Source organism: Balaenoptera borealis, assembly GCF_965194805.1.
Source record: "Balaenoptera borealis genome assembly, chromosome: 14".
NCBI classification, from domain to species: Eukaryota; Metazoa; Chordata; class Mammalia; order Artiodactyla; family Balaenopteridae; genus Balaenoptera; species Balaenoptera borealis.
In genome coordinates this window covers 66771529-66799387 of record NC_138875.1, presented here as the reverse complement: position 1 = coordinate 66799387, position 27859 = coordinate 66771529, and the positions used below count along the sequence as shown (strand labels likewise).

Sequence of the window (27859 nt, the reverse complement as noted above, 5' to 3'; positions counted from 1 at the left end):
CTAATTCAGAACTGGATATATAGTGTAATAGCTCAGGGAGGAGAGATAGAAGTGAGAGCTAAAATGATCAAGGAGGTCAAGTGATAGTGGGGATTAAATGATATAGAAATGACATTCCTGGTGGGAATAACTGCTTTAGTGAAATCTCAGAGGTGGGGAATGATGTGACTGGAATGACCCAGGCAGAATGGGCCACACAGGGAAGGCCCTGAGGTTTATCAAGGGATGGGTTAAGAAAAGGAGAAACAGAAATCAAACGAAAGAGGAGTTTGTCCTATACAGACTCCCAGACAAGCATACCTAGAGTTCTGATTTAAAAGAAAAAGCTTATGATGCCACTTACATTCCATTCAAATGCTGCAATGGCGATTCCCGAATCTGCTCCCATCCCTGTCAGCCCCACGAAGTGGCACACTGCCGATATTACTGGCAAAGAGAGAGGCGTCCATCTGGAATCCAAGAGAACAGACTAGGATCAGAGTTAAAAGTCCCAAATCAGACTTCTTGAAAGCAGGTGAATGTTGAGATGTTTCCATCACTTCTCCTTAGGGCAGGAGTCAGCGAGCTAGAGCTCATGGCCTAAATTTAGCCAGTCACCAGTTTTTGCATGGTTGGTAGATAAGAATGTTTTCATACTTCTGAATAGTTTTTTAAAATCTTAAGAAGAATGATATTTTGTGAAATGTGAAATTATATGAAATTCAAATCTCAGTGTCCATAGATAGTTTTATTGGAATACAGCCACACTCATTGGTTTTACATATTGACTAAGGTTGCTTCTGTGCTACAACAGTAGTTGTGTTGTTGCAGCACACTGTATGGCCCATAAGCTCTAAAATACTTACAATCTAGCACTTTATGGAAAAGCTTTCTTTATTTTTTTAAAAATAAATTTATTTATTTATTTATTTTTGGCTGCATTGGGTCTTTGTTGTTGGGTCTTTGTTGCTGCGTGCGGGCTTTCTCTAGTTGCGGCGAGCGGGGGCTACTCTTCGTTGCAGTGCGCGGGCTTCTCATTGTGGTGCCTTCTCTTGTTGCAGAGCTCGGGCTCTAGGCATGCAGGCTTCAGTAGTTGTGGAGAGCAGCCTTCAGTAGTTGTGGCACGTGGGCTCAGTAGTTGTGGCTCGTGGGCTCTAGAGTGCAGGCTCAGTAGTTGTGGCACAGGGCTTAGTTGCCCTACGGCATGTGAGATCTTCCCAGACCAGGGCTCAAACCCATGTCCCCTGCATTGGCAGGTGGATTCTCAAGCACTACGCCACCAGGGAAGTCCCTGGAAAAGCTTTCTGATCCCCTCCTTAGAGGAACATTAATCTATCTACTTGGATGCTCTGAGTCGAGCCTGTCCTTGGCCAAGAACTGCCAGACCTCCCATTGGACCCTTCAGTCAGCCTCAAGGACTCCAAAGCTGGGTAGGAGGGAATTCCTCTCCATCCTCCTGACCCTAAAGACCCTCTTCTCATCCACCTCCCTTTCTGTCGTGTTGTCTACTGTTCTTAAGTCTCAGCAATCAAGAGAGATCTCTTGAGTGAGCACGGGTGAGCACTAGTCCTGCCAGAACCGAATTGAGGAGTGGGACCCCTGCTGTGCTCTTTCTCCTGTTTTCACCTCTTCAGCCCTCTGTAAGATCACCTTTTCTCTTCAGGTATTTGGGGACAGGGGATGGGATTGAGCTTGTTTGTAGCTATGGGATTGGTTGAGCCTTGATTGTTTCATAAAAACAGTCCTAAGAAGGCACTGTCTGATTGGATACCATGATGAATACCCATTTTGAGCTTGCAGTCGGTCTGCTTCAACCACCTGGCCAGGTCATTTCCTAATCTCCACTTACCTTCATACTACCTAGTCAGCAGATCTGTGAAGGAAGCATGTGCTGAGCACCCACTGTACACCCATGTACCCAACCCACTGCTGACACTGTATGGGTTCAGAGAAGAAGATGCACCCTTTGCTGCAATGGCACTCTTGCCAAGGAAGCCAGACATCAAAACCCAGCAAGGAAGACACCAACTGGGAAAGAATCAAAGAGGCATCACCGTTCGACCGCCCTCATAACTGCATAGAACACATATCCGCCATCATATATCTGCCATCATAACTGCATAGAACAAAGGACTAGACATGCCGGTGGTTGTACAGGGGGAAGCTTCTCAGAGAAAGCAGGGCTTGAGCTGGGTGTTGAAGGAGGGAAGCAGAGAGGGACACGCATCCAAACAAGAGGGCAGCAGCATTAGCTCAGGACTGGGACCAAGGAAGGAGTGTGCTGGGGATCATAAGGAGCCAAGGCAGAAGATTTCTGATGAGGACCTGGTTTAGAGAATATGAAGCAGAGCCAAACTGACTCTTCCCAAATGCCGCTCTGCATCTGTTCTCATAATTGTTGACGTACTATTATTTACTGGAATGACAGGGCAGAGCTCTGAGGTCAGGGGTTTAGAAAAAGAGACACCAGCAAGTAGGCAACCAATGCATCTCACAAGTGATCAGTATTCCCCATACTGATTTGCCCTTAAACACACACACTGGAAATTTTTCTCCAGGAAGCTCTGACCCACTCACCAGCCACCAGATCGCATCTCAACCAGCCAGGAAGAAGCCTCCAGCAGTGCCCCGGTTAGTCCTCAGCATTGCCTGAGCAGAAGGGAAGACATGTAAGGGTCAAATGTCAGCAGGTGCCCCGAGATGCCCCAGATGCTCTGGCCAGGGTGCTGATGGAAGTGACCTTCTCCAGCACTCCTAAAGAGAAACATTATCCTGGAAACTGTGATATAGCACCAATTTTAAAAGGACTTCAAAATCACATCTTCATAGAAACCAAGGAACTTTAAGAAATCATATTCCTCAACTTCTGTCCTAATTGCTTTGTTTATTTTCGTTGATGAAAACAATGTGAGGTATCGCTAAAGCTGTGCTTGGAAGAAAATTTGCAGCCTCCAGGTCATGACTTAAAAGAAAGAATGAACATAAATGAATTAAGCATCTAACTCAACTAAGTTAGAAAGTGAGCAAAGGAACATAAAATAAATGAGGTAATAAAACAACATCTTTATTCATTATGCCAGGTGCTGGAGATGCCGAACAGAATAAGTCTGAAGTCCCACTGCTGGCCCCATTCACACGATGGGGTTGTTAGTAGAATAAATTAGCTCAGTGCAAGCATTACTGATGTCACACATGAGAAAATGACTGTGAGAGAAGGACAATGAAACATGTGACAGCTGGTAATGTCCTCTCAGCTTCATCACATCACACTTTTCCCTCCCTCAGACATTTTGCCCCCCAAGACTTGTGCCCACCCTGAACACCCCACTAAGCTCCTACATACCCACAGCCCAACATCCATCACCACCACGAAATAGACAACAATGACGGAGATGTCGGCAGCATTTCGGTTGCACTCTGATATCTCAGGAGGGTCCGGCGTCTCAGTCACAGTGCTGGGGCTGAACATGCTGGCCATGGCTGCAGGAACTGTTTTCCCCATCCCAGGGACGGCCGTTTTCTCATATGAGCTCTGGGTTAATGACCAGGCTTGAGCAGGTGGGGAGCATTATCAGAGCCATCTCCTGGCCAGGAGGACCTTTAAACCTCTTCTCTGAATCTCTGAGACTCTGGCCCTCCAGCAGTCTTGTTGGACCAGGTGGAGTGTGGGAAGGAGGGGTGAGAGATGAGAAATGGGGTGAAATTGGAGGTGGGTAGTGTGGTGTACACTGAGTGGAAAGAAAGGGTCTTTAAGAAGATTTGACCAGGCTGAGTGAGGATTAGGGAGAGGTAAAGGGGACAGAAAGGGGGGAAGGAGAGAGGTGAAGTGTCCAGAAAAGAGTCACGAGGACAGGGGGTAAGGGTCCCTTACAGAGCAGATAAGATTCCTGACCAAGGAATTATATTCCTTGAAGGTGAAGTAATTTTGCATTTCCTAGGTTCCCAAGCTCTATGTTTCTTTGGAACAGGTAATCTAAATCAGGCTTTATATTACATATCAGGACAGAGGTGGCCCATGCAGGAAAGGGGAAGTGATTCTATGAGCACTGCATACTGAAGGGTCGGGGCAGGGCTGTGGAGTGGGCTGGGTCAGAGGTTTTGACAATGGGTGAATCAACCTAAAAGCATGTGATAGTGATTCTCAGGACTCAGATATATACCCAGATGTGGGCTTGCTTGATCATATGGTAGTTCTATTTTTAATTTTTTGAGGAAGGTCCATACTGTTTGCCATAATGACTATATCAATTTACATTCTCACCAGTGGTGCGTAGGGGTTCCCTTTTCTCCAGATTCTCACCAACACTTGTTAAGTGCTTGTCTTTTTGATAACAGTCATCCTAACAAGTATAAGCTGATGTCTCATTTTAGTTCTGATTTGCATTTCCCTAAAGTTTAGTGATGTTGAGCATCTTTTCATATACCTGTTGGCAATTCATACATCTTCTTTGGAAAATTTTCTATTTAGGTCCTTTGCCCATTTTATTTTTTAAAAGATTTATTATTTATTTATTTATTTATTTAATTTTTATTTTTGGCTGTGTCGGGTCTTAGTTGCGGCAAGCAGGATCTTCGTTGAGGCACGTGGGATCTTTCCTGTGGCGCACAGGCTCTTTCCTGTGGTGCACGGGCTTCCCTCTAGTTGTGGCATGGGGGTTTTCTCTCTCTAGTTGTGGCGTGCAGGCTCCAGGGTGCATTGGCTCTGTAGTTGTGACGCACGGGCTCCAGAGCACGTGGGCTCTGTAGTTTGCAGCACGCGGGCTCTAGTTGAGGTGCGTGAGCTCAGTAGTTGTGGCACCCGGGCTTAGTTGCTCCGCAGCATGTGGGATCTTAATTCTCTGACCAGAGATTGAACCCACATCCCCTGCATTGTAAGACAGATTCTTTACCACTGGACCACCAGGGAAGTCCCATCTTTGCCCATGTTAAAATCAGGTTGTCTGTTTTTGCTTTTGAGTTGAAGAGTTCTCTGTATATTTTAGATATTAACCCCTTACCAGATATATGGTTTGCAAATACTTTCTCCTATTCTGTAGGTTGCCTTTTCATTTTGTTGATTGTTCTCTTTGCTGTGCAGAAAATTTTTAGTTCGATGTAGTCTCAATCTAGTTTTTCTTTTCTTGCCTGGATTTTTGATGTCATGTCCAAAAAAATCACTGCCAAGACCAAGGTCAAGGAGATTTTCCCCTATATTTTCTTCTAGGAATTTACAGTTTCAGGTCTTACATTTAAGTCTTTAATCCATTTCAAGTTAATTTTTTGCATGTTGTAAGATAGGGATTCAATTTAATTCTTTTGCATATGGTATACACTTTTCCCAGCACCATTTATTGAAGAGACTATCCTTTTTCATTGTGTGTTCTTGGCATCTTTGTCAAAGATTAACTGACCATTTTCTGGGGTTTATTTCCGGGCTCTTCTTGATTCTTTTCCATTGGTCGATGTGTCTCTTTTTATCCCAGTATTATACTATTTTGATTACTATACTTTGTCATTTAGTTTGAAATCCCAAAGTGTGATGCCTCCAGTTTTGTTCTTTTTTCTCAAGATTTCTCTGTCTATTTGGAAACTTTTTTTAAAAAATTCATTTATTTTATTTTTGGCTGCGTTGTGTCTTTGTTGCTGCATGTGGGCTTTTCTCTAGTTGTGGCGACCGGGGGTTACTCTTTGTTGTGGTGCCCGGGATTCTCATTGTGGTGGCTTCTTTTATTGCAGAGCACGGGCTCTAGGTGCGCGGGCTTCAGTAGTTGTGGCACACGGGCTCAGTAGTTGTGGCTCACGGGCTTAGTTGCTCCATGGCATGTGGGATCTTCCTGGACCAGGGCTCGAACCCATGTCCCCTTCATTGGCAGGCAGATTCTTAACCAATGCACCGCCAGGGAAGCCCCTGTCTATTTGGAAACTTTTGTGGCAGGATTTTTTTCCCTATATCTGTGAAAAAATATCATTGGTGTTTTAATGGGGATTTCATTGAATCTACAGATTGCTTTGGGTAGTGTGGATATTTTGACAATATTAATTCTTCCAGTCCATGAACATGGGATATCGTCCCATTTATTTATATCTTCTTCAGTTTCTTTCATCAAGGTTTTACAGTTTTCAGTATACAGATTTTTCACTTCCTGGGTTAAATTTAAATTTATTCCTAAGTATTTTATTCTTTTTGATGCTATTGTAAATGAGACTGTTTCATTTATTTCTTTTTCAGATAGTTCATTGTTAGTGTATAGAAATGCAACTGATTTTTGTGTGTTGATTTTGTAGCCTCAACTTTACTGAATTTGTTTATTAGTTTGAACAGTTTTTTTGTGTGTGTGTGGAGTCTTTAGGATTTTCTAAATTTTAGGATTTCTTGCCTAATTGTTCTGGCTAGGACTATCAGTACTATGTTAAATAGGAGTGGTGAGAGTGGGCACCCTTGTTTGATTCCTGATCTTAGAAGAAAAGCTTTCAGGTTTTCACCATTGAGTATGATGTTAGCTGTGGGCTTGTCAGATATGGCCTTTATTGCACTGAGGTAAGTTCCTTCCATACCTGAGAAGTATGAGAGTTGAGAGTTGTTGAGAGTTTTAATCATTAAAAGGTGTTGAATTTTGTTAAATGCTTTTTCTGCATCTGTTTTCACGTCTGTAGATGGGACTCCAACCAGTGAGTCAGCTACCTGGGCATGGGCTCACCTTCTAAAAATTTCCCTCCTAAAAATTTCCCTCCTTGGTCTTGGACTCCATCAGGGATTCACACAATTCCCAAAGGCACTTTTGCCCATGGAAGGTTACCAAATTATTGTTTCTGAGGAGGGATACTAGCCAGGGACCTCCTATTCCACCATCTTGCTGACGTCACCTCATGAACTCCCATACCATTTTGAAGATGTCTTTTTCTTTGTTGAACATTTGCTTGATTGTTGTCAACCATTGACTGTTTTCCATTGTTCCCACAATGTTCTGGTTGGTTTTTTGATGTTTCTGTTGGGGAATGAAATCTTGGAATGTCCTAGTCCACCATTTTGCTGGTCATCTCATGTTTATAATGGAGTTCTGTAGACTGAGACATCTCATCAGGTCATTACTGCTCCCTCCGACACTCTCCCAGAGATCCTATCCTGCGTAAGGCATTCGTGCACATCTGTCCTTTGCTCTGCAAGCAACATCTGTGTGCATTTCTGACCATTTAAATACAGGACAAGAAGTAAAATTGATGAAATAAGAGCCTCAGTAGGAGCCGAGAGGAAAATCGAATGGGTCCCAATACAGGAAAATAGGTGTAGAGCTAAGTTAACTAAACCTTAATTTAACATAAAAGAAGTTTGCGGCACAGCTGTATCTCACTAGGAAAAAAATTTAAAGCTCGACCTTAGAATAAGGCAAGAAAAAGTCACTTTTTAGAGAGCTCTGTGAACCTGAGTCCAAGACCCTCATAAAGCATGAGGAAATCTGCACGAGAGAAAGGACTTGGTTAGCTCCCACCAAAGGACACATATTTATAACTTGCCTTTACCAAATAAATAAACACATCAAGCAGCAGGTCTCCTTTGGATCATTTTTCTTTCTGAGTAAGAAGTTTCTGTTGGGCATCACATTGTCTTCCACCTATAGGCCTGGAGTTTTGACCCTCTGAGCTCCTACCTCATCCTGTGGGCAGGATGGAGGCTCAAGGTGCTGCATCCCTGCCTTCTGAAGCTCTTGCTCTGCTAGGCTATGTGGCTTCAGCTTCTCTAGTTCCAGCAGCTGCACCCACATACTCTCATCTCACGCCCAGGGACAGGGAGAAGGAGGAGGAGGGAATCTGGGCACGAGGACACCTCAGAGACCTGTGGGTATACAATTCCTGAACATTGACCAGTCTGGAAAAATTGATAAAGTAACTTTATTAGTTTATTACTCCAGAAGAGGAACAAGCTCTACTGCCTTCTCTGGGATATCTATAGAGAAGAGCTGGTTTGAAAACTGTTTCTGCATATATATGAGTCTGGGTTAGTCCATGGGAATGGTTCCATCCACCTCCTGTGTCCTCATCTCCCTGCTGAAGTCACAACGCCTTCTGTCTGCTACCTGTCATATAAAGCACCCCTCCTCTCCCCCACCACAAGCCTCTCTTGTTCCTTTCCTCATCTGCCTAGGCTTTCCCGACCTCACCACCTTCGGCAGTTGGCACACACATCAGACTTCTGCCACCTCCTGGATGTCCCTTGACCTTAAATGCTGCAGAGGTTTTATGCCTTCTATTTCTCCTCCTTACAATGTCCTTTCTGCTATCCCTTTAGAACTAGAACAAGTTCTACCTTCTCCAGGAGACCCAGATATAAAGAGCCATATGGTAAGGGGCTGTGTTAATTGTTGTAACATTAAGGCTAGGATAGCGTGTGAACATGTAGGTGTCATGAAAACGATGTGCATTGCAAACTCTCGTAACCCAGTTAGAACAAGAAAAGCCCCAGGATTAATCAGGTCTTTGGAGGAGAAGGAGTTCAACTTGAACCAGCAGGGGGTGCTGTGGGACTAATCGTGGGTAGTCTGCTCTCGGCTGCTCCCAGGAGGATGAACCCCAAGCTTGAGAGCAGGAGACTTTTGCTCACCATCGGGGACTTTGCAGCTGTGTCCCCCTGGGAGGGGCATCAGTGGAGTCATACGTGATGATCTATGAATTATTCAGCAGAAGCCTGGGAGCCCTACTCAATTTTTCTTGAGATTTACTGGTTCTAAAATAGTTAGCTTGGTTCTGTGGTCTTCTGTGGTTCAGAATTTTATTTCTTTGGATCCCCAAAGGCATCATTTTTATATAATATTATATATATAATAAAATATATAATTTACATTATACCATATCATATTATATATAATATACAATTTATAATATGTAATCTATGTTATAGTATAGTATAGTATAATAGAACAGGGGTCTCAGAGTGGTTCTTGGGCTCCAGATCAGGCAGGTGGCCTTCCTGACCATCTCTGGGCTCCAACCTGAGGAGGAGGCCGATTATTACTGCTCAGTGTGGGACAGCAGCCTCAGAGCTCACACAGTGCTTCAGACACAAACCCTGAGCTCCCCCAGCCTCATCCAGCACCCGAGGGAACTCACAGAGCACAGTTTAACTGGCCCATGAAAAGACAAGGGGTGGGTTCCAACTGACAATAGCGTGTGCTATTCAGGAGCATTAAAAATAATATGAGAGAGAAAAAAAATATGAGTTAAAATGACTGGACCTACACAATCGGTAAATGTATATTTATCATTGTGAATATATTTGTGGCAACTTAAAGATATATACATTCACACACAGTAAAAATTGGTAAAAAGGAATACAAGGTTTAACTAAGGGAATATATTTATTTCCAGATTTTTCTTTTCTATTCCAATTGGAGATGCTGGATTCACATGCTTAGAGGGTCCACCTCTCTGAGCTTGAGTGGCTGTTTACCAGGGTCATCAGCCACCAGCCTGCCTTCTTCTTCTGCCCTTGGCACATGCCCTGATATCTGACTCTAGGATCTTTCTTCCTTTCTGCCATGGAGACCGCTTGACATCCTACAGATCCAAACTTATGCATCAGACTTTTTTGAGGCTTCTTTGACCCAACTTCCCTGTGCTCCTCAACATGCATAAATTCCCATGTGTGTGTTCCTGTTGCACCCATTAACTGCCCTTTCACATATGTGTGCAGTGTCTGGAAACAGCAGGCAAAGTTGGAGCTGTAGGGGTACAGTTGACAGAGACTGACATTTTAAAAAATTGATATTTTTCCATCGAAATAAAAATCCAGATGTGAAAGCATCACTGTTCCAGTGGTGGATCTTCTGAGACATCTACTCACTCTGTTATCTGAGGTAATGACACCAGGAAAAAATTACAGTACAAAAAGGACATGTGCTAAGTGTTACCACAGTGACCAGAGGATGTAGCCCCTGTGGCCAGCAGGGGGCACTTGTGATGTCCAGAGAGCGCAGGTGTGCTAGACAGCTGATAAACCACTCAGCTTGCTCAAGAGTATTTGGGTAAACTGTGTCCTCACTGATGTGTGACTTTTCTCCACCTGTGATGCCTCCTTATCACCCTACGAGCTCCTAGGTCTGGCTCTCCCATTGCTTCAGATTTGAGTCAGATCCTTTTCTTCTAGAGTCTTTGCCCAAATCTGGTCCAGGAAGGACTGATAGACAGTGAGGATCCAGACTGCGGATAGAGTAAGTCTGTTCCTAGGAGAGTCTGGCTAGAGAAGGAAACACAGCTTGTGGGCATAATCCCCACCATGGAGCTTCTGGAGACAGAGCTCTGAGGCGTCTCCAACATGCCCCAGAGCATTTTACCCTCAGCCTTTTATAAATGGGGCATTTTCCAGGGGTTTAGGTGAAGGGGCTCCCGGGGTCAGACAGGTTCTACCTTTATCTTCTGGTCTACAAGAAGCAGTCCTCTGATACTAGACTCACACCCCTCTGTCTCAGTGTATTGGTCACTTGGTTAGAAGGTCACCACCTTCTGCAATGGAAGCCTTAGAAATGTAGGCAATTTTGATGCAGTCTTGCATCAACAGCTGTCATTCTGAAGCACTGTAAATGTGATTGATGTTTGTTGTTCCCTGGACTATGGCCTGAGGGGAAAGACTGATTATTACTGCAGACCTGGAATAATAGATTTGCACTACAATCTTAGCCTTAGGAAAGTGGGCCAAGGCATCCCCTCTGCACCCTTTGCTCAGTCATTTACTTACCTATCACAACATGTGACCAACACTAGCTCACTGGGGATATTTCTGCTGTCACTTCTGCCACCAGCACCTGAAGAACTAAGGTATTTGGGTCTTTAGAAATGTCTACTTGTGTGGTCCCATCAAAGCTTAGACCTAATCTTTTTTTCTGGCCGTGCCGTGCGGCTTGCAGGATCTTAGTTACCCTGACCAGGGATTGAACCCGGGCCACGGCAGTGAAAATGCCAAGTTCTAACCACTGGACCGCCAGGGAATTCCTGATTACTCTTTTTAAATTGCATTGTCCATGGTTACAGAACAATGTTGAATAATAATGGGCAAGTTTACCTTTTCCTGATCCTGAGCGGAAGGATTAAGTGAGATGCTGACTTTAAGACTAAATTATGCCGAGACTGAACCAGGAAGAAATAGAAAATATGAACAGACCAATCACAAGCACTGAAATTGAAACTGTGATTAAAAATCTTCCAACAAACAAAAGCCCAGGACCAGATGGCTTCACAGGCGAATTCTATCAAACATTTAGAGAAGAGCTAACACCTATCCTTCTCAAACTCTTCCAAAATATTGCAGAGGGAGGAACACTCCCCAACTCATTCTACGAGGCCACCATCACCCTGATACCAAAACCAGACAAAGATGTCACAAAGAAAGAAAACTACAGGCCAATATCACTGATGAACATAGATGCAAAAATCCTCAACAAAATACTAGCAAACAGAATCCAACAGCACCTTAAAAGGATTATACACCATGATCAAGTGGGATTTATTCCAGGAATGCAAGGATTCTTCAATATACACAAATCAATCAACATGATACATCATATTAACAAATTGAAGGAGAAAAACCATATGATCATCTCAATAGATGCAGAGAAAGCTTTTGACAAAATTCAACACCCATTTATGATAAAAGCCCTGCAGAAAGTAGGCATAGAGGGAACTTTCCTCAACATAATAAAGGCCATATATGACAAACCCACAGCCAACATTGTCCTCAATGGTGAAAAACTGAAACCATTTCCACTAAGATCAGGAACAAGACGAGGTTGCCCACTCTCACCACTATTATTCAACATTGTTTTGGAAGTGTTAGCCACAGCAATCAGAGAAGAAAAAGAAATAAAAGGAATCCAAATCGGAAAAGAAGAAGTAAAGCTGTCACTGTTTGCAGATGACATGATACTATACATAGAGAATCCTAAAGATGCTACCAGAAAACTACTAGAGCTAATCAATGAATTTGGTAAAGTAGCAGGATACAAAATTAATGCACAGAAATCTCTTGCATTCCTATATACTAATGATGAAAAATCTGAAAGTGAAATTAAGAAAACACTCCCGTTTACCATTGCAACAAAAAGAATAAAATATCTAGGAATAAACCTACCTAAGGAGACAAAAGACCTGTACGCAGAAAATTATAGGACACTGATGAAAGAAATTAAAGATGATACAAATAGATGGAGAGATATACCATGTTCTTGGATTAGAAGAATCAACATTGTGAAAATGACTCTACTACCCAAAGCAATCTACAGATTCAATGCAATCCCTATCAAACTACCACAGGCATTTTTCACAGAACTAGAACAAAAATTTCACAATTTGTATGGAGACACAAAAGACCCCGAATAGCCAAAGCAATCTTGAGAACGAAAAATGGAGCTGGAGGAATCAGGCTCCCTGACTTCAGACTATATTACAAAGCTGCAGTAATCAAGACAGTTTGGTACTGGCACAAAAACAGAAATATAGATCAATGGAACAGGATAGAAAGCCCAGAGATAAACCCACGCACATATGGTCACCTTATCTTTGATAAAGGAGGCAAGCATATACAGGGGAGAAAAGACAGCCTCTTCAATAAGTGGTGCTGGGAAAATTGGACAGGTACATGTAAAAGTATGAAATTAGAACACTCCCTGACACCATACACAAAAATAAACTCAAAATGGATTAAAGACCTAAGTGTAAGGCCAGACACTATCAAACTCTCAGAGGAAAACATAGGCAGAACACTCTATGACATAAATCACAGCAAGATCCTTTTTGACCCAGCCCCTAGAGAAATGGAAATAAAAACACAAATAAACAAATGGGACCTAATGAAACTTAAAAGCTTTTGCACAGCAAAGGAAACCATAAACAAGACCAAAAGACAACCCTCAGAATGGGAGAAAATACTTGCAAATGAAGCAACTGGCAAAGGATTAATCTCCAAGATTTACAAGCAGCTCATGCAGCTCAATAACAAAAAAACAAACAACCCAATCCAAAAATGGGCAGAAGACCTAAACAGACATTTCTCCAAAGAAGATATACAGATGGCCAACAGACATATGAAAGAATGCTCAACATCATTAATCATTAGAGAAATGCAAATCAAAACTACAATGAGGTATCATCTCACACCGGTCAGAATGGCCATCATCAAAAAATCTAGAAACAATAAATGCTGGAGAGGGTGTGGAGAAAAGGGAACACTCTTGCACTGTTGGTGGGAATGTAAATTGATACAGCCACTATGGAGAACAGTATGGAGGTTCCTTAAAAAACTAAAAATAGAACTACCATATGACCCAGCAATCCCACTACTGGGCATATACCCTGAGAAAACCATAATTCAAAAAGAGTCATGTACCAAAATGTTCATTGCAGCTCTATTTACCATGGCCAGGACATGGAAGCAACCTAAGTGTCCATCATCGGATGAATGGATAAAGAAGATGTGGCACATATATACAATGGAATATTACTCAGCCATAAAAAGAAATGAAATGGAGGTATTTGTAATGAGGTGGATGGAGTTAGAGTCTGTCATACAGAGTGAAGTAAGTCAGAAAGAGAAAAACAAATACAGTATGCTAACACATATATATGGAATCTAAGGAAAAAAAAAAAAAGGTCATGAAGAACCTAGTGGCAAGACGGGAATAAAGACACAGACCTACTAGAGAATGGACTTGAGGATATGGGGAGGGGGAGGGGTGAGATGTGACAGGGTGAGAGAGTGTCATGGACATATATACACTACCAAATGTAAAATAGATAGCTAGTGGGAGGCAGCCGCATAGCACAGGGAGATCAGCTCAGTGCTTTGTGACCACCTAGAGGGGTGGGATAGGGAGGGTGGGAGGGAGGGAGATGCAAGAGGGAAGAGATATGGGAACATATGTATATGTATAACTGATTCACTTTGTTATAAAGCAGAAACTAACACACCATTGTAAAGCAATTATACTCCAATAAAAATGTTTAAAAAAAAAATAGCAATTAGCTATCAATAGGAAAAAAAAAAAAAGACTAAATTATACATGTGTGAAAGAGACAGCGTATTACCATATTATAAATGTATCTGTCTGTTTTTATTTTCTTAATTGGTTTTTCTTAGGAAAAGTTGTTAAATTTGGTGAAAGGCTCTTTCAGTGTCTATTGAGACAATCTGATTTTATCTTTTGATCTATTATTATGGCATATTATATTAAAAGATTTCTTAATATTGATCCAAACTTGCATTTCTGGAATAAATTCCAGTTGGTAATGGCATTTCAATTTATTAATCTGGTATTACATTCCATTTGTTAATATTTTACTTAGAAATTTTATATCCATATTTAATGATATTGATCTGTAATTGTCCTCTTTTTGTATTTCTTTGTCAGGTTTAAGTAGCAATGTTATAAAGCTTTCTATGAGAAGTAGGAAATTTTCCCTCTTTTCCAGTGCTTTGGAAAAAATTATGAAGCAAACAAATTGAAATCATCTGATCTTTGAAGATTTGTTAGAAGTTTTCTATTAAGCTACGTGGGCCTCATGTATTTCTGTGGAGTAGTTCCATAACAACGTTCTCTATTTTTTTCCTAAGGAAAGTAGTCTGTTTAGATGTTTTATCTTTAATGGGACCAACTTTGCATTTTCTGAGGATGTATACATTTCATCTAGTTTTTTTTTTTCAATGGAAGTTATCTCTTTAGGATTTTTTTCATTTTAATTTTTCAATATTTTCCACATATTTGACTTTATACATTTTCATTGAAAAGTTAGTAAGTGGTTTTCCTATTCTGTCATTTAAAAAAAGATTTTGATGTGCCAGTTAGATTTACTATTTTTTATCCTCTACCACATAACCTGTTACTTTTCTTTTTTTTTTTTTTTATATTTTTTATTTATTTATTTATTTATTTATTTATTTATTTATTTATGGCTGTATTGGGTCTTCGTTTCTGTGTGAGGGCTTTCTCCAGTTGCAGCAAGTGGGGGCCACTCTTCATCGCAGTGCGCGGGCCTCTCACCATCGCGGCCAACCTGTTACTTTTCTTGTGATGAGGAGATGGGTTGTTTCTCACTTGTCTTTTTAATTTTCTTGTACTGGGCAGAACTCTAAATTTCTTCCCCTTGCTTGTTTTTTCCTTCACAAGATGGTTCCCACAGAGCTCTCCAGCCTTCCCTTTAAGGAGGAGATGGAATCAACCCAAATGTCCATTGACAGATGAATGATAAACTAAGTATGATATATATACATACATCAGAATATTATTGAGCCTTAAAAAGAAAGGAAATCCTGTCACATGCTACAACGTGGATGAGTAGAGGATATTATGATTAGTGATTTAGGCCAGTTATAAAAAGACAAAGACTGTGTGAATCTACTTATATGAAATATTTAAAGTAGTCAGAGTCATAGAAACAGAAAGTAGAATTGCAGTTGGGGGAGTTGGGGGGATAGAGAGATGGAGAATTATTGTTTAATGAGTATAGAGTTTCAGTTTTTTAAGATGAAAATTTCTGGAGATCTGTCATATAACAATGTCAATATACCCAACACTATTGAACTGCACGCTGAAAAATGGTTGAGACAGTGAGTTTTATATTATTTGTTTTTTAGCAAAATTTTTTAAAAAAGAAGCTGGGCCAGAGATGACGGGTGCTGCTGAAGCATAGGCACGGAGTATGTAATGGAAGTCAGGGTGTGTGAACACTGATACGAGGTAATACCATCTACATTTTCACTCACCCTGTGTGGCAGAATAGCATGTCCATCCCCTCAGGGTATTGGCAACAAGCCACAGCTGTGGTGACACTGGCTGTGACCACGCCACCAAAGGAAGTCATAGGTGTTTTCATAAGACAACATAGTGGCCATAGAATCTCCAAATACCATTTAATCTCATCCTACTTCAGAATCACCAACTCTAATAATATAATTTCCTTAATAGAAAGGCCCAAATTGGGCTTAAACTCTTCAACATAAAAATAAAAGTAGTAATACCCAACTGGTCCACAAAATGAGAAACTAAAATGTATATGGGCTCTTCTTTCTGCCCTACCCAGATATCCAATTGATCACTAACTTCGTAGATTCTCTCTCCAAAGCTCTTTCAAATTCATCAGGTCCTGTTGACTTTCCATTCTAATGTCTTATTTCAAACCTTCAGTGCACTTATTGATTATGGGCTATGATTGAATTGACCCCTGATTGACATCTGGCCCCTCCCCTCACTGCATCCTCAGATTCCTTCTCCTTTCCGGGTGTCTGGCATCTTCTGATGGTGAAGTCTGGTCCCAATTCCAGGATTCCTAGCTCTTCTTGCCTGAATAGCTGGGCTCCTTTCAGTGAAAGGCTCAGAATCTCACTCCACATGGTCCCTCCTGGAGAGGGGAGTGTCCTTGCTTCCATTTCCTTCCAAACAGAGCTCATGCTGGTGATATTTATCACCTCCTTTAACACAAAGTGACTCTAAATGTCTGGACCAGAGTAGTGGCCCTTGGTGCATCTAGAGAGATGTGAAGGTTTAAATGTACTTTGATCGTAGCATGCTGCACAGACACACCCTGGACTCACCGCTGGAATTGTGAGGGGTGCAGATTGGGGAAGGCAGGAGTCCTGAGCAACAGCACCTGCCCAGGGTCGGCATGTGTCCTGCATCCACCAGAGGGCGCTGTGTCCTATGCACCTGCTTGATGCTCTCCAGTTTCTCAGCTGATTCCCTCCCCTCTTGCAGGTGTTCCTGTGACCTCACTGGGGTGAATAACACCTCCCTCCTACAGTCTCTCTTCTTATCAGGTGGAGCCAAGGCTAAGGTTGAAGGAGGGATTTGAACAGCCTCCAGAAAGGGGAATATTTGCATGGAGACCTCCTACCCTCAGGATCAGGGTGACATATAAGAAGGGTTGGTGGGCTCAGGCCTGGCTGTGAGGCTCAGAAAGCAGAACCTGGGGGTGTCTTCACCATGGCCTGGGCTCCTCTCCTCCTCACTCTCTTCGCTCATTGCACAGGTGGACGCCTGCAGGGAATTCTGGGAGGGCTCCTGTTTGTCACCTGGGAGGATGACCTCTCCCCCCTCCCTGGGAATGGGATCTGTCCTGTCCTCACTGGGTCTTGGGCAGAGGTTGTGTTGACTCAGCCCCGCTCTGTGTTGGGGTCTCTGGAGCAGAAGGTCACTATCTCCTGCACTCGCAGCAGCGGTAACTTTGGGAGTTACTATGTGCACTGGTACCAGCAGCGCCCGGGCAGTGCCCCCACCACCGTAATCTACAAGGATGACCAAAGACCCTCCGGGGTTCCCAATCGTTTCTCTGGCTCCATTGACACCTCCTCCAGTGCTGCCTACCTGACCATCTCTGGGCTGCAGCCTGAGGAAGAGGCCAACTACTACTGTCAGTCCGGTTATGACAGCAACAAGGACACAGTGCTCCAGACCCATGGAGAAGTGAGATCAAAATTCCCCAGAGCCCCCCTGTCCAGGGTCTGCCTTTGACCCATCCCCACCAGGGAGGGCTGATTTTTTCCCTGTGTTCTTCTTGAAGGCTCAAGCTGGAATTTTCATGAGTTCCTCTCTTTTCTTTCCAAAATATAATTTTTTCCTCTCATGTCTTGATAGATGATCTCATAATCCTTTGCAATCACTGCATGGAGGAGATTTAGCTCAAATCAGGGTTTCTGAACCTCAGTATTCCTTGTGGAGGGGCTGTTCTGTGTATCGAGGACATTTAGAAGCATCCTTGGGCCCCACACATCAGATGCCAGTAACAACCTACTCTCCATATTGTGACACACAAAAAACCTCCAGCTATTTTCAAATGTCCCTTAGGAGGGCAAAATCACCCCAGTTTCAGAACTACAGGTTTTAAAAGAGCATGATCTCAGCTATTAGGAAGGCTTTGGCTTTGAATCCTGTTTACACCATCAGCTGGGTGTATGAATGTATCTTCGCCCTATGCTTCTGTTTTCCCAACTTAGGCAAAACAATAACACATAATTCAAATGATTATTTTGATGGATGAACAACATTCTAAGCATCATGAGATCAGAGAACCTATGACCCAATCGTATGGAATATCCTTCCAACTGGAGTGTGATTTTTGGCCAGATTAGGTGTGTGATTCATATTTTAAAACTTTATACAAAGCACAAGAAAATCTCTCTTCATTTATTCCCACAGGGAGTATTTTTCAAGCTATTTCTCAGTCACATTTGCTGCACTTCAACTGCTCAATGGCTGCGTGTGCCTCATGGCTACCACTTTTGAGAGTGCAGGTATAGAACATTTCTACCATGGCAGGAAGTTCTACTGGACAGTGCTGACTTGACCAATTCACTTGTCACTCAGGGATAAAGGCAGCCCATTTAGTAAAAAGCATTCTTGTGAAAACTCTTCTGTGTGCTGTGAGGCATGGTTCTTTTGGATACAACTCTAGGGTATCATTTTTTATGTGCATGAATTTTAACCAGGGAGTGATGATAATAAAAAGAGTAAAAGAGAGATCTGGATATGCAGACTGAAAAGGCTCCCAACCATCCTGGCAAGTATCCTATGGGGGGCAGGTGGGATTTCTAATGCTCCTGCTGGCCTTTAGGGTTTGCTCCACTCTGTGTCAATGTGGGGCCTTTAAGATCCCAGACTTGTGTATCGTGTGGACTGATCTGGTGTTGGTAGCCGATCTCCAAGATGCTCTTAATGGTCACTGACTCCTGGTATTCTTGCCCTCGTACATATTGATTAGAGATGACCTGTGAAACTAATGGAATATTGAGGAAATGACCGTGTATGACTTCCGATGCTACATCATAAAGGACTTCCATTGTGCTGTCTTAGATCACTCACTCCGGGGAAGGCAGTTGCCATGATGTGAAGACTCTCAAGGAGCCCTATGGGGAGGTTCACGTGTCAAGGGACTGAGACCTTGTGCAACCAGCCTTGTGACTCAGCCAAACTGGAAGCTGGTCCATCAGCCCCAGTCAAGCCTTTCTATGACCATCACCTGGTCAAAATCTTGACTGTAACCTAACGAACAAACCTGAGCCAGAAACACCCTTCCAGGCTATTGCCAACTCCCTGATTCACGGAAACTGTGGAATCATACATGTTGTTGTTCTTAGCTTCTAATTTTGGAGAAATTTGATGTGAGGAAATAGATAATGAATACATTAAGAGATGGACGTGGCGATGTGGAGAGGGTGTATGCATTGGTGGGGTTAAGCCTTGATGTCTACCGTTAGTGAATTGTGATGAGACCACACTGGACTCCCTCGCTGCATATGATGTCAATGGATTGCCTAATGGCTTTTCCTTATAACCCATGGCTTCATTATAAATGTCCCATATGAATTATGCACAACCATTACGCCTTGTCAAGCTTCTTTGGGTAAATCTTTGACTATAAGATAATCGAAGGACATGGGCCTCTTCCACACTTTGATATTTCAGTATTGAATTCCTTAAAACAAGGTACCTGACCCTCTTTATTATCTTTATTTTTCACTCCCCCACCTTTATCAGATGTAAAGATTTATGTAGACAGTCACCTCATGTATTCCTTTGAATAATAAGAAGCATCTGTGTACATTTCTGCCCCTTAACTAAAAGATAGAGATGTTGCTTTAACAAGAGGGGTCACCCAATGGAAAAGATGAAAAAAATATATATAGCAGGTCCTAATTCAGTAGAGCTAGGGAGTGAAGTGAACTTCCCAAACTAGATTTTAGAAGAGACTCTCATCTTTTTGTCTAACTAATCAGGAGAGAGTCAAGTCCTGGATTTTGATGGAATATGTCCATAATAGGAGGAAAAAACAACACTTTAGAGCTCATCAGCCAATGTGGCATTGAAGACCCTCTTCAAGCCGGGAGAGAAAAGGAAGAGGAAGGAAGAGAGAGCCTCTTGTGTTGGCAATCTTACCACAAAGACAACGGTGAGTTTCACCTCGTGAATATCCGGGGGCCTCATGAAGTGAACTGATGAAGAACATTCGTATCTTCTGTTGACAAAGGCTGGTGTTGCCCCTGGGAACATCTTCACCTCTCTGTTCTCTCTGTCTCTTGCCTCAGCCACAGTGGCCTTCTGTTTTCATCTTTCATCTCCCTCACGTTTGGCACACTACTGGCTTGTTCCATTCTTTTTATAAATATTTCTGGAATGGATGGAAGCATTTTTCTAAGTGAGAAGTAGCCATTATGCTGATCTTTTAGGGTCCTTTGTCCAGACTGTGCTGACTCACCCATCCATGGTGTAGGAATGTTAGGAACAACATCTTCTGTAGCAGAGAAAGAGCAACAAAGAAACTTGCTGTGGCCTGACAACAAAAGCATCCAAAAAATGTCAGACCCAGAAATATGAGACGTTTTGCCATTTCCCAATACCCTACACTATTTGATGTCTCTGAATATTTGAACACTCTGCTACACCTTCTGAGAACCCTGCACCTTCTCTAGAAGTGTTGCTTGCTTTGTTGCTCCACAAACAAGACCACTACTCTCTACTCCATTCTGACCCAGATGACCAGTCACCTCCTTCCTGTTGCCCTCTTGAATGAGCTGCTCAAGGCTTTGTTCCCAAAGCCGTCTGCTTTCCCACCTCACTGCAGCCTTCATCACGTGGTATGGTGGTCATATTTCTTTCACCTTAAAATCTAGAAAGAACTCAGTTGAAAAGGATGTTTCTTAATATCAAGTATCAATGGACACTGCAGGGTGTGGTCCACAGATATTTCTGGAATGACAGTGACCAGGCTTTCAGACCAACGCCCTTAACATAATTTCCACAGAGAAACTGAAGTTCGAATTCACTGCGCAGTAGGGGGTGCTGTGGGATTTCCCCAGGTCTGCACAGTGGGTGCCCTCTGCTGTGTAATCCCTCACACTCTCCAGGGCTGGGGCTGTGTTTGCTGGTGGAGACTCAGCCGCTGTGTCCTCTCTGGGCTGGGCAGGGTCTCCTGCTCAATGGTCTGTGTCAGGTCCCAGCAGCTGCTTCCTCCCTCGTCACTCCCATGGGGCAGACTCTCAGTCTCACCCATCAGCCCCTCTGTCTAAAGAACCAAGTGCAGACCTCAGCTGGTCCTCAGGGTGGAACAGAGGTCTCCAGTATGGGAAACAAATTTACATGAATAGCCCCTCCTCCCCGAGGCCACTGAAAGAGATAAGAGATGTCTGGGCAGCCCAGCTCCAGTTCGGGTGTCTCAGGAGGGCTGCATTCACCATGGCCTGGACTCCTCTCCTCCTCATGCTCCTGTCTCACTGCACGTGTGGGGACATTCCTCAGAGACACACAGCAGCCCCACAGTCTATGTTAGCCTCTCTGGCTCAGAATCTCAGGCAACTCAACTCTGGTCCCTGCCCCGGCACCCACATGTATCTACGTTCGCAGGTTCCCTCTCCCAGCCTGTGCTGACTCAGCCATCCTCCCTCTCCTCGTATCCGGGAGTCAGCCAGACTCACCTGCACCCTGAGCAGTGGCTTCAATGTTGGTGATTTCTGGATATGTTGGTACCAGCAGAAGCCAGGGAACCCTCCCAGGTATCTTCTTACTTTCCACTCAGATTCAGACAAGTACCAGGGCTCCGGAGTCCCCAGCAGATTCTCTGGATTCAATGATGCATCAACTAATGCTGGGATTTTGCTCATCTCTGGACTCCAGCCTGAGGACGAGGCAGATGATTACTGTGCTACATATCACGGCAACTCAGAGGCTTTCACAGTGCTCTGGACCCATGGGGAAGTGAGACAAAACCCTCCCCACTGCTCTGCTCTGCTCACAAAGGAAGCCTGGAAGTTTCTTCCACCTCCCCCAGCAGCGGGTGGGCCCTCAGAACTGCACAGACAGAACCTCTCAGACATCCCTCAGTCCTGGGGCAGAGACCCTCAGGTTGTGGCCACATCAGGGTCAGAAGAGACCTTGGCCCACAGTTCCTATCCCCTTGATTCCCCCGGTTCACTTCCTAGCTCCAAGAAGGCCTTAATCTTTGAGTCCTCACCTGTGAAAAGGGAGATCAGGACATTGTCTACTTCATAGGGTTGGGGGAGGATTAAATGAAGTCACAGATATGAACTCATTGCAGTGTGTGGCCCAGACCAGCTGCTGTGATCACCGTCACCACTAATTCAGCCTAGTCTAGGACCAGATGCTCCCAGAATGTTCTCTTCCTATTCCCAGACTCCTGCTCCTCCCCTGCTCCCCATTCTCAAGACGCACCCATCGAGAGAGGGAATTTAAAGAGAACTTGTTTTTCACTTGGAAAAACCTGGATCTTTCAAATACTAGACATGCATCATGGACCTGCTTCTGAATTTCCCAGTGTGTCAGTGTCATTGTGTGTAGCGTGGACACAAAGTACCCACCTGATCAACGTGGTGGGTAGAGAGCATGGGATGAGGTACACAGAGTAGTGACAAGAATGGTCAGTGCTCTCTTCCCTTCGTGACCTCAAATGCCCACTGAACAGTGCTCTTAACTTGAGCCAGCCCTGGCTCCACTATCCAGAGAGCCTGGAAGAGACACCTCCCAATCATACAGACACTTTGGTCTCAAGGAAAGAGTCCCAGACCAGGTGGGAGAGGGCGGCAGGGTATTGGGTGCAGCAGGTTGGGGCGGGTGCTGCTGGGCGCTCCCTGTGCTTCATCTGCAGTGTACACCTGGGGTGACGGGTTTCTCACCCCGAAGAACGACTGTGGGAACTGCAACCTGCTGATGAGAATTATGACCCAGAGGCTCTAAAGAGAAGAGGGCACCAGTGTGATTTCAGGGTTCCCGGCAGTATTTCCAAAGCTTAGAAATGGAACCTACAATGGTGAATCCTGAATAGAAAGTCCAAAGACCCACCCCCCACCCCCTCCAAATTATAGATTTTCTCAACAGCTGCCCTGGCCTGTCCCAGAAAGAGTGTGAAGATGCCCTGCAACAAACGGAGTGCTGATAGCCTGGTCTTGTGGGGTTATGTGGAGTGGGCAATTATGCACAGGGGAAAATCTTGTTCCCTGACCCTCACTTCCTTGTGACTGTGACCTCTCAAGGTCTTTGTGGGAACAGAGTACAGGCTTCCCTTAGGCCACCATTTATCACAGATTGCTCCACAGAATAGAACCCTGCAAAGGGCCAGAAAAAGCAGAGAGTAGGACAGAGATTTGGGTAAAGGGCTGTGTATGATTTAGGGTTCTCTTGAGAGACAGAACCAATGGGATGCAACTCTATCTATCTATCTATCCATCCATCCTCAAGTGGGTTGGGCTGTGGACGAAGTGAGCAGGGATCCCAAATCTCACCTCCCCCTATTTTTTATATCTTTTAGGTTTCTGTTTCTTTCTAGGCTCTGCTGACACATCCATCCATGATGTTGGAGTGAGATCTCAAAAACAAGGTCATTTATAACAGAAAATCAGCAACATATAAATGAACAAGAAAAGCTTGCTATGGCCTGGCAAAAAAAGCATCAAGGCAAGAGTCCTGAACATGTGGACTGGGGAGATCTCGACTCAGTGCCATCTGAGATGGAAACTCTGGCTTCAGGTTGGCCAATGGATGGTTCCTAAGGGTCCCTTAGACCCTGTCCTACAAAAAGGCTGATCATTAGGACCAGACATGGGATGATCTTGACACAGGGTTCCAGACCCTGGAGGATTGGAGACTCAGCCATCCCCTGTCCTCCCACCGTCAGGCTATAAACGTTGGCTGCCTGTGTCTAACATTACATCAAGGGTGACCTTGCTCCTAACTATGCCACCACCACCTGAGGACCTGAAGACTTTTCAAGGACTTGTGGCTTTGAGGGTGGCAGGACCATTTCTCACCCTCATCACTGCTCCACAGGCAGAAACTTTATCTTTAGGACACAGAATCCTTCAGGGCAATTGATAGAAGGGCCGGAGGGAGGCTGACACCGGCCGTGCCCAGCACAGGAGTTAAAAACCTACTGGAATTGACCATAGGTCATCCATTCATCCAGTCCCCGGTCTTCATCTGTCAAGAACCCAAAGCTATAACTACTTTTTCTTGTCTGTACTCAAACCCTTCCTGGTGGCCCTCTTCCTGCCCTCCTGAGGCCACAAGACTTCACCTACTATCCTGGTCTCCTGGGCCTGACCCTCACCTCTGGGTTAACATGTTCCTTGTCAGCTCCCCGCCCTTAGATGCCAGGCTTCCTTGTGAAGACTGGCCCTCCTGCAGACACAGGAAACCAGGGGTGAGGCTACTCTGAGAGTCGGCTGGAGGGAAAGGAGGGAAATGGGATGGCTGTGGATCCACGTCCTTAGTACTGTGTGTCCCTGATCTCTGGGCTGCCAGGATTGCAGATGTGTGGTTCTTTAACTAGGTCAGGAGAACTATGCAATGGTTCATGAGGGCAAAAAGGAGACAACAGTCCCCATTTTCTTATCATTCAACCAAGGCACTGGCCTCAGGGCTTTCAGTTCCCAGGAAGATTCTAAAAATGGAAGATGAAGGCTGTATAGCAGGAGTTGGGAATCAAACGTGAGAATCAGTAAATGTTAAGTTTTATAATAAATCAAAGAGAAATAAAAGGGAGGATCAGTCATGGGGGCAAAATGAATTTGTTTCAAAAACCACCTTTTTTGGGCTCCTTTCTCAATGCATAAGATCTGAATGGAAAAACACACTTTCCATTTTCAATAAATGCTTTAGAAGCTGCCAATTAAATTCTATCACCATTTCTGCCTTTATAAAAATAAACATAGAAATGAAGAAATACAGGAAACTTCCTTAATGGCTTAATGATTATGTATCTTTAAACTGGAGAAAAGCATTGTTCCTCCAGGCGAAATGCTAGAACTGCTTCCGTTTTAATCTGACCACACATGATGGCTGCTGGCCTCTCCTGTGAAAGATTTTAACCTGGGATTTGCATCAAATCAATAATAGAAGTAAAAAAATATGAACATATTTTAAAACAAAGAATCAATTTACATAGAAGCCTAGAGATTGTACCAAAAATTCATTGGAATGCATATAAACATTTTCAAATTCTCAATTAATAAAAATACTATATAATTTTAAAATTATATAAATTTAAAAGTAGTTCAAAGTGTATGTTGTTCCGGTCCCAGTATTAAAAAAAAAAAGTAGAAACTTTGACCATATATGCAGGAAAACAAATAAAAATTCAGGAAGGAACATAAAGGAAAATTTGAACAAGGGGTACAATATTTTCTTACAGGAAAGCACTGAGTAAAAATGTCAGAAGTGAGCAGATAGGTTATACAAGCACTTTTATTATTTATATTATTGCTTATTTATGCATGTTTTCCCTTGAGAAGGTACATGGGTGGGTGTAAGCAGAGGTGACGGTGCAGAGCCCTCCGACGTCAGAAGGAGGGATGGTAAGTGATCAATGTCAGTAACTGACACCACACAGGGGTTACTGTACCTTCTGGAATGTAAGTCCTAATAAAATTTTAAAATTTATATTTTGTATGAATAATTATTGATTATCATCTTGTGTACAGAAAATCTTTTCAAAAATAATAACTGTTTATCAAATTCAAAAACTGTAAGTTTAACTTAGAGGGAAGATCCACCCTCATTACTCAGGACTGAAGCGTGTCCTGGAACATGGGACTTCCAGTGGTGAAACCAGGAACATCCAGGGTAAACAGGGATGAGTTATTTATCATATTATAGTTGAACATGTGTAATAGGTCTTCAAAATGCTTTTCCAGAAATTTCACTTCTGGATGGTAGAATAATTTATCTGCTGAGAATGATAAGGTAGGTGACATATTACAAGTTACACTTAGTTATAATTCAAATTACATGATCATCTTTATAGGACATGAGAAAGATGCCAATATAATGCAAATTGAATTGGGCTAGCGCTCTGTGGGGAGAGCTATTGCACTCATCTCTGCGGGTGCTTATGCACGATGAGAATTTCCTGAATGAAAACTTTGCAGCATCAGAGAGCCACTGTCCAGGTCTGAGAAAAGAGCAGAGATGTGGTGGCGTAGATGGCTTATGGAAGCCAAGTGAGTAACTAGAATAGACCTTAGGAATTTTATTAAAAAATGTGTAGGATGCCTGAGTTTTAACCTGGCAGAGTGGAGAGACCCTGTATAGCACATGGACTAAACTAGTAATAGAGCTAAACTAGTCATTTAGTAACTCTCATTCATTTCTGGTAGTCATGGAAAATGGTGTTGGCCAACTATGGAAGACAGACGAGGAGAGTTTTAGAAAGCTAAGCATACTCTCACTGTACGATCCAGCAGTTGAATTAGGTGTTTATCTACATGAGTTGAAAAGGTGTGTCCACACAAGAAGCTGCACACAAATGTTTATAGCAGCTTTATTCATAGTTGTTACAATCTGGAATCAAGCAAAATGGCCTCCAATAGCTGAATGGATAAACAAACTGTGGTACATCCACCCAATGGGGCATTATTCAGTGATTAAAAATAAATGAGCTATTGGGTCACAAAAAGAAAGGGCGATACAAAAAGTAAATGCATATTACTAAGTGAAAGAAGCTAAATCTGTAAAAAGTAATATACAGTTACTGTGTGATTCCAACAATATGATACTATGGAAAAGGCACATTTACTGTCTAGAGACAATAAAATGATCTAGAGTTGCCAGGAGTTCGGGGATAGGAAAAGAGGGCTGAACAGGTGGAGCAAAACGGATGTTTAGCGCAGCGAAAATATTCTGTATGTTATTGGGACAGTGGGTAGGTGACATTACGCACTTGGTAAAACCCATAAAACTGTGTGACACCAAGAGCGAACTCCAATGGAGTTTAGTTGATAATAATGTATCAGTATTGGTTTATGCAGTTTTACCAGTTGCCCGAAACCAATGCAAGATGTTAAAATGGTGGAAATGTGGGGAGGAGTAGGAGGAATATGTGGGAATGCTCTAAAGAACTGGATTTTTATCTGAAGGAATTACACATCTCTTTGTAATTAAAACCCAGACCAAAATTATGTCAACTGTGTATTTACAGCTCTAACCCTGCTCATGGTTTCCAGCCCCGGAAGAGGTGAAAAACTAAAGAGTGAGGCGGCGGGGTAGGGTGGGGGGGTTAGAGTTGGTCCAAAGAGGCCTAATCAACAGGAGCTGCATCTCATTTGGGATTTTCAAAATCCCGAAGGACTGAGACAGATGAGATGGTAGAAGTAGGAGGGAGGGCGTGTAAGAGGTAAGAATTCAAAGAAGAAGATATTGGCCATTCAAGTAACTGAGAACAGTTGCTTTTAGCCTGTGCTGTGGGTTGCTGGGGTAGGGAAGGCTCCTAGGAGGAGCTCCTTGGAAAGTGGCCAGAGAGCAGGAGAGGCAGGTAGAGACCAGACCATTGCAGTGACCTCAGGGGACGTATGGTCATTGTCGGACTGTAAGGCGGGGGTAACACGCTCCCGTTGGCGTTTCTACACTAACTCTCCAGCTGCAACGGGGATAAAACGCACAAGTCAGGGAGATGGGTCTGTGGGTCTCATCCTGGGAGGAGAAGGTGGTGGCAAGATCCAGTTAGTTTGGGTGGAGACCGGGGTGTGTGAGGCGGGGCTAAAGGCGGTCTCACCCGCTGGGCTCAGCTCGGGAATGTCCATCCCAGTCCTAAGGGAGCCTGGGTGTGGACCGCAGGAGACGCTGTGCGCCTGTCCCTGAGGGTCTGTGGGGGGACTCTCAGCTGGGAATCCAGGCCCTGGAGCCCTGCCTTGTGCCCTCTGCTCTGTGTTCATCGGTCCAGCCTGGGTCCACCCAGGGCCCAGGGGAGGCTCCCCAGCCCCACCCCGTGCTCAGCTCTCACCCAATTTAGGGCCAGGGTCACCGGGGGAGGGGTCATTTGCATGGAGGGGTCCTCTGCTCTCCCATGAGGGACAAGGTAAGAGAGACTCTGTGCAGGTCCCCTGTGGGCTCAGAAGCAGAGCTGGGGCGTCTCCACCATGGCCTGG

The 27859-nt window shown here is 43.7% G+C and overlaps 2 protein-coding genes across 7 annotated transcripts in view; both read right to left on the bottom strand.

Annotated features, from left to right (window-relative positions):
- Positions 1-1747, bottom strand: part of LOC309610706 (unconventional myosin-XVIIIb-like) — a gene marked incomplete at its 3' end in the record, with an annotated part of 30262 nt that extends 28515 nt beyond the window's left edge. The window contains exon 1 of the mRNA XM_082353899.1: positions 344-1747. Within this exon, the coding sequence (XP_082210025.1) occupies positions 344-350 (7 nt within the window). The 5' untranslated portion in view covers positions 351-1747. The remainder of the gene's footprint in view (positions 1-343) is intronic.
- Positions 1-27859, bottom strand: part of LOC309611118 (zinc finger protein 280A-like) — a 157664-nt gene that overhangs the window by 63063 nt on the left and 66742 nt on the right. For 2 of the 6 annotated variants that reach the window (XM_082355045.1, XM_082355047.1), the window contains 2 exons: positions 21401-21600; positions 14862-20220 (listed from right to left, as the gene is read on the bottom strand). The exons of 1 other annotated variant lie outside the window; for it this stretch is intronic. The gene's annotated coding sequence lies outside the window, so the exon portion shown is untranslated. Of the gene's footprint in view, positions 1-1761; positions 9508-14861; positions 20221-21400; positions 21601-27859 lie in introns of those variants that run through there. 3 more of the 6 variants (XM_082355048.1, XM_082355049.1, XM_082355050.1) reach the window with 3 other exon arrangements.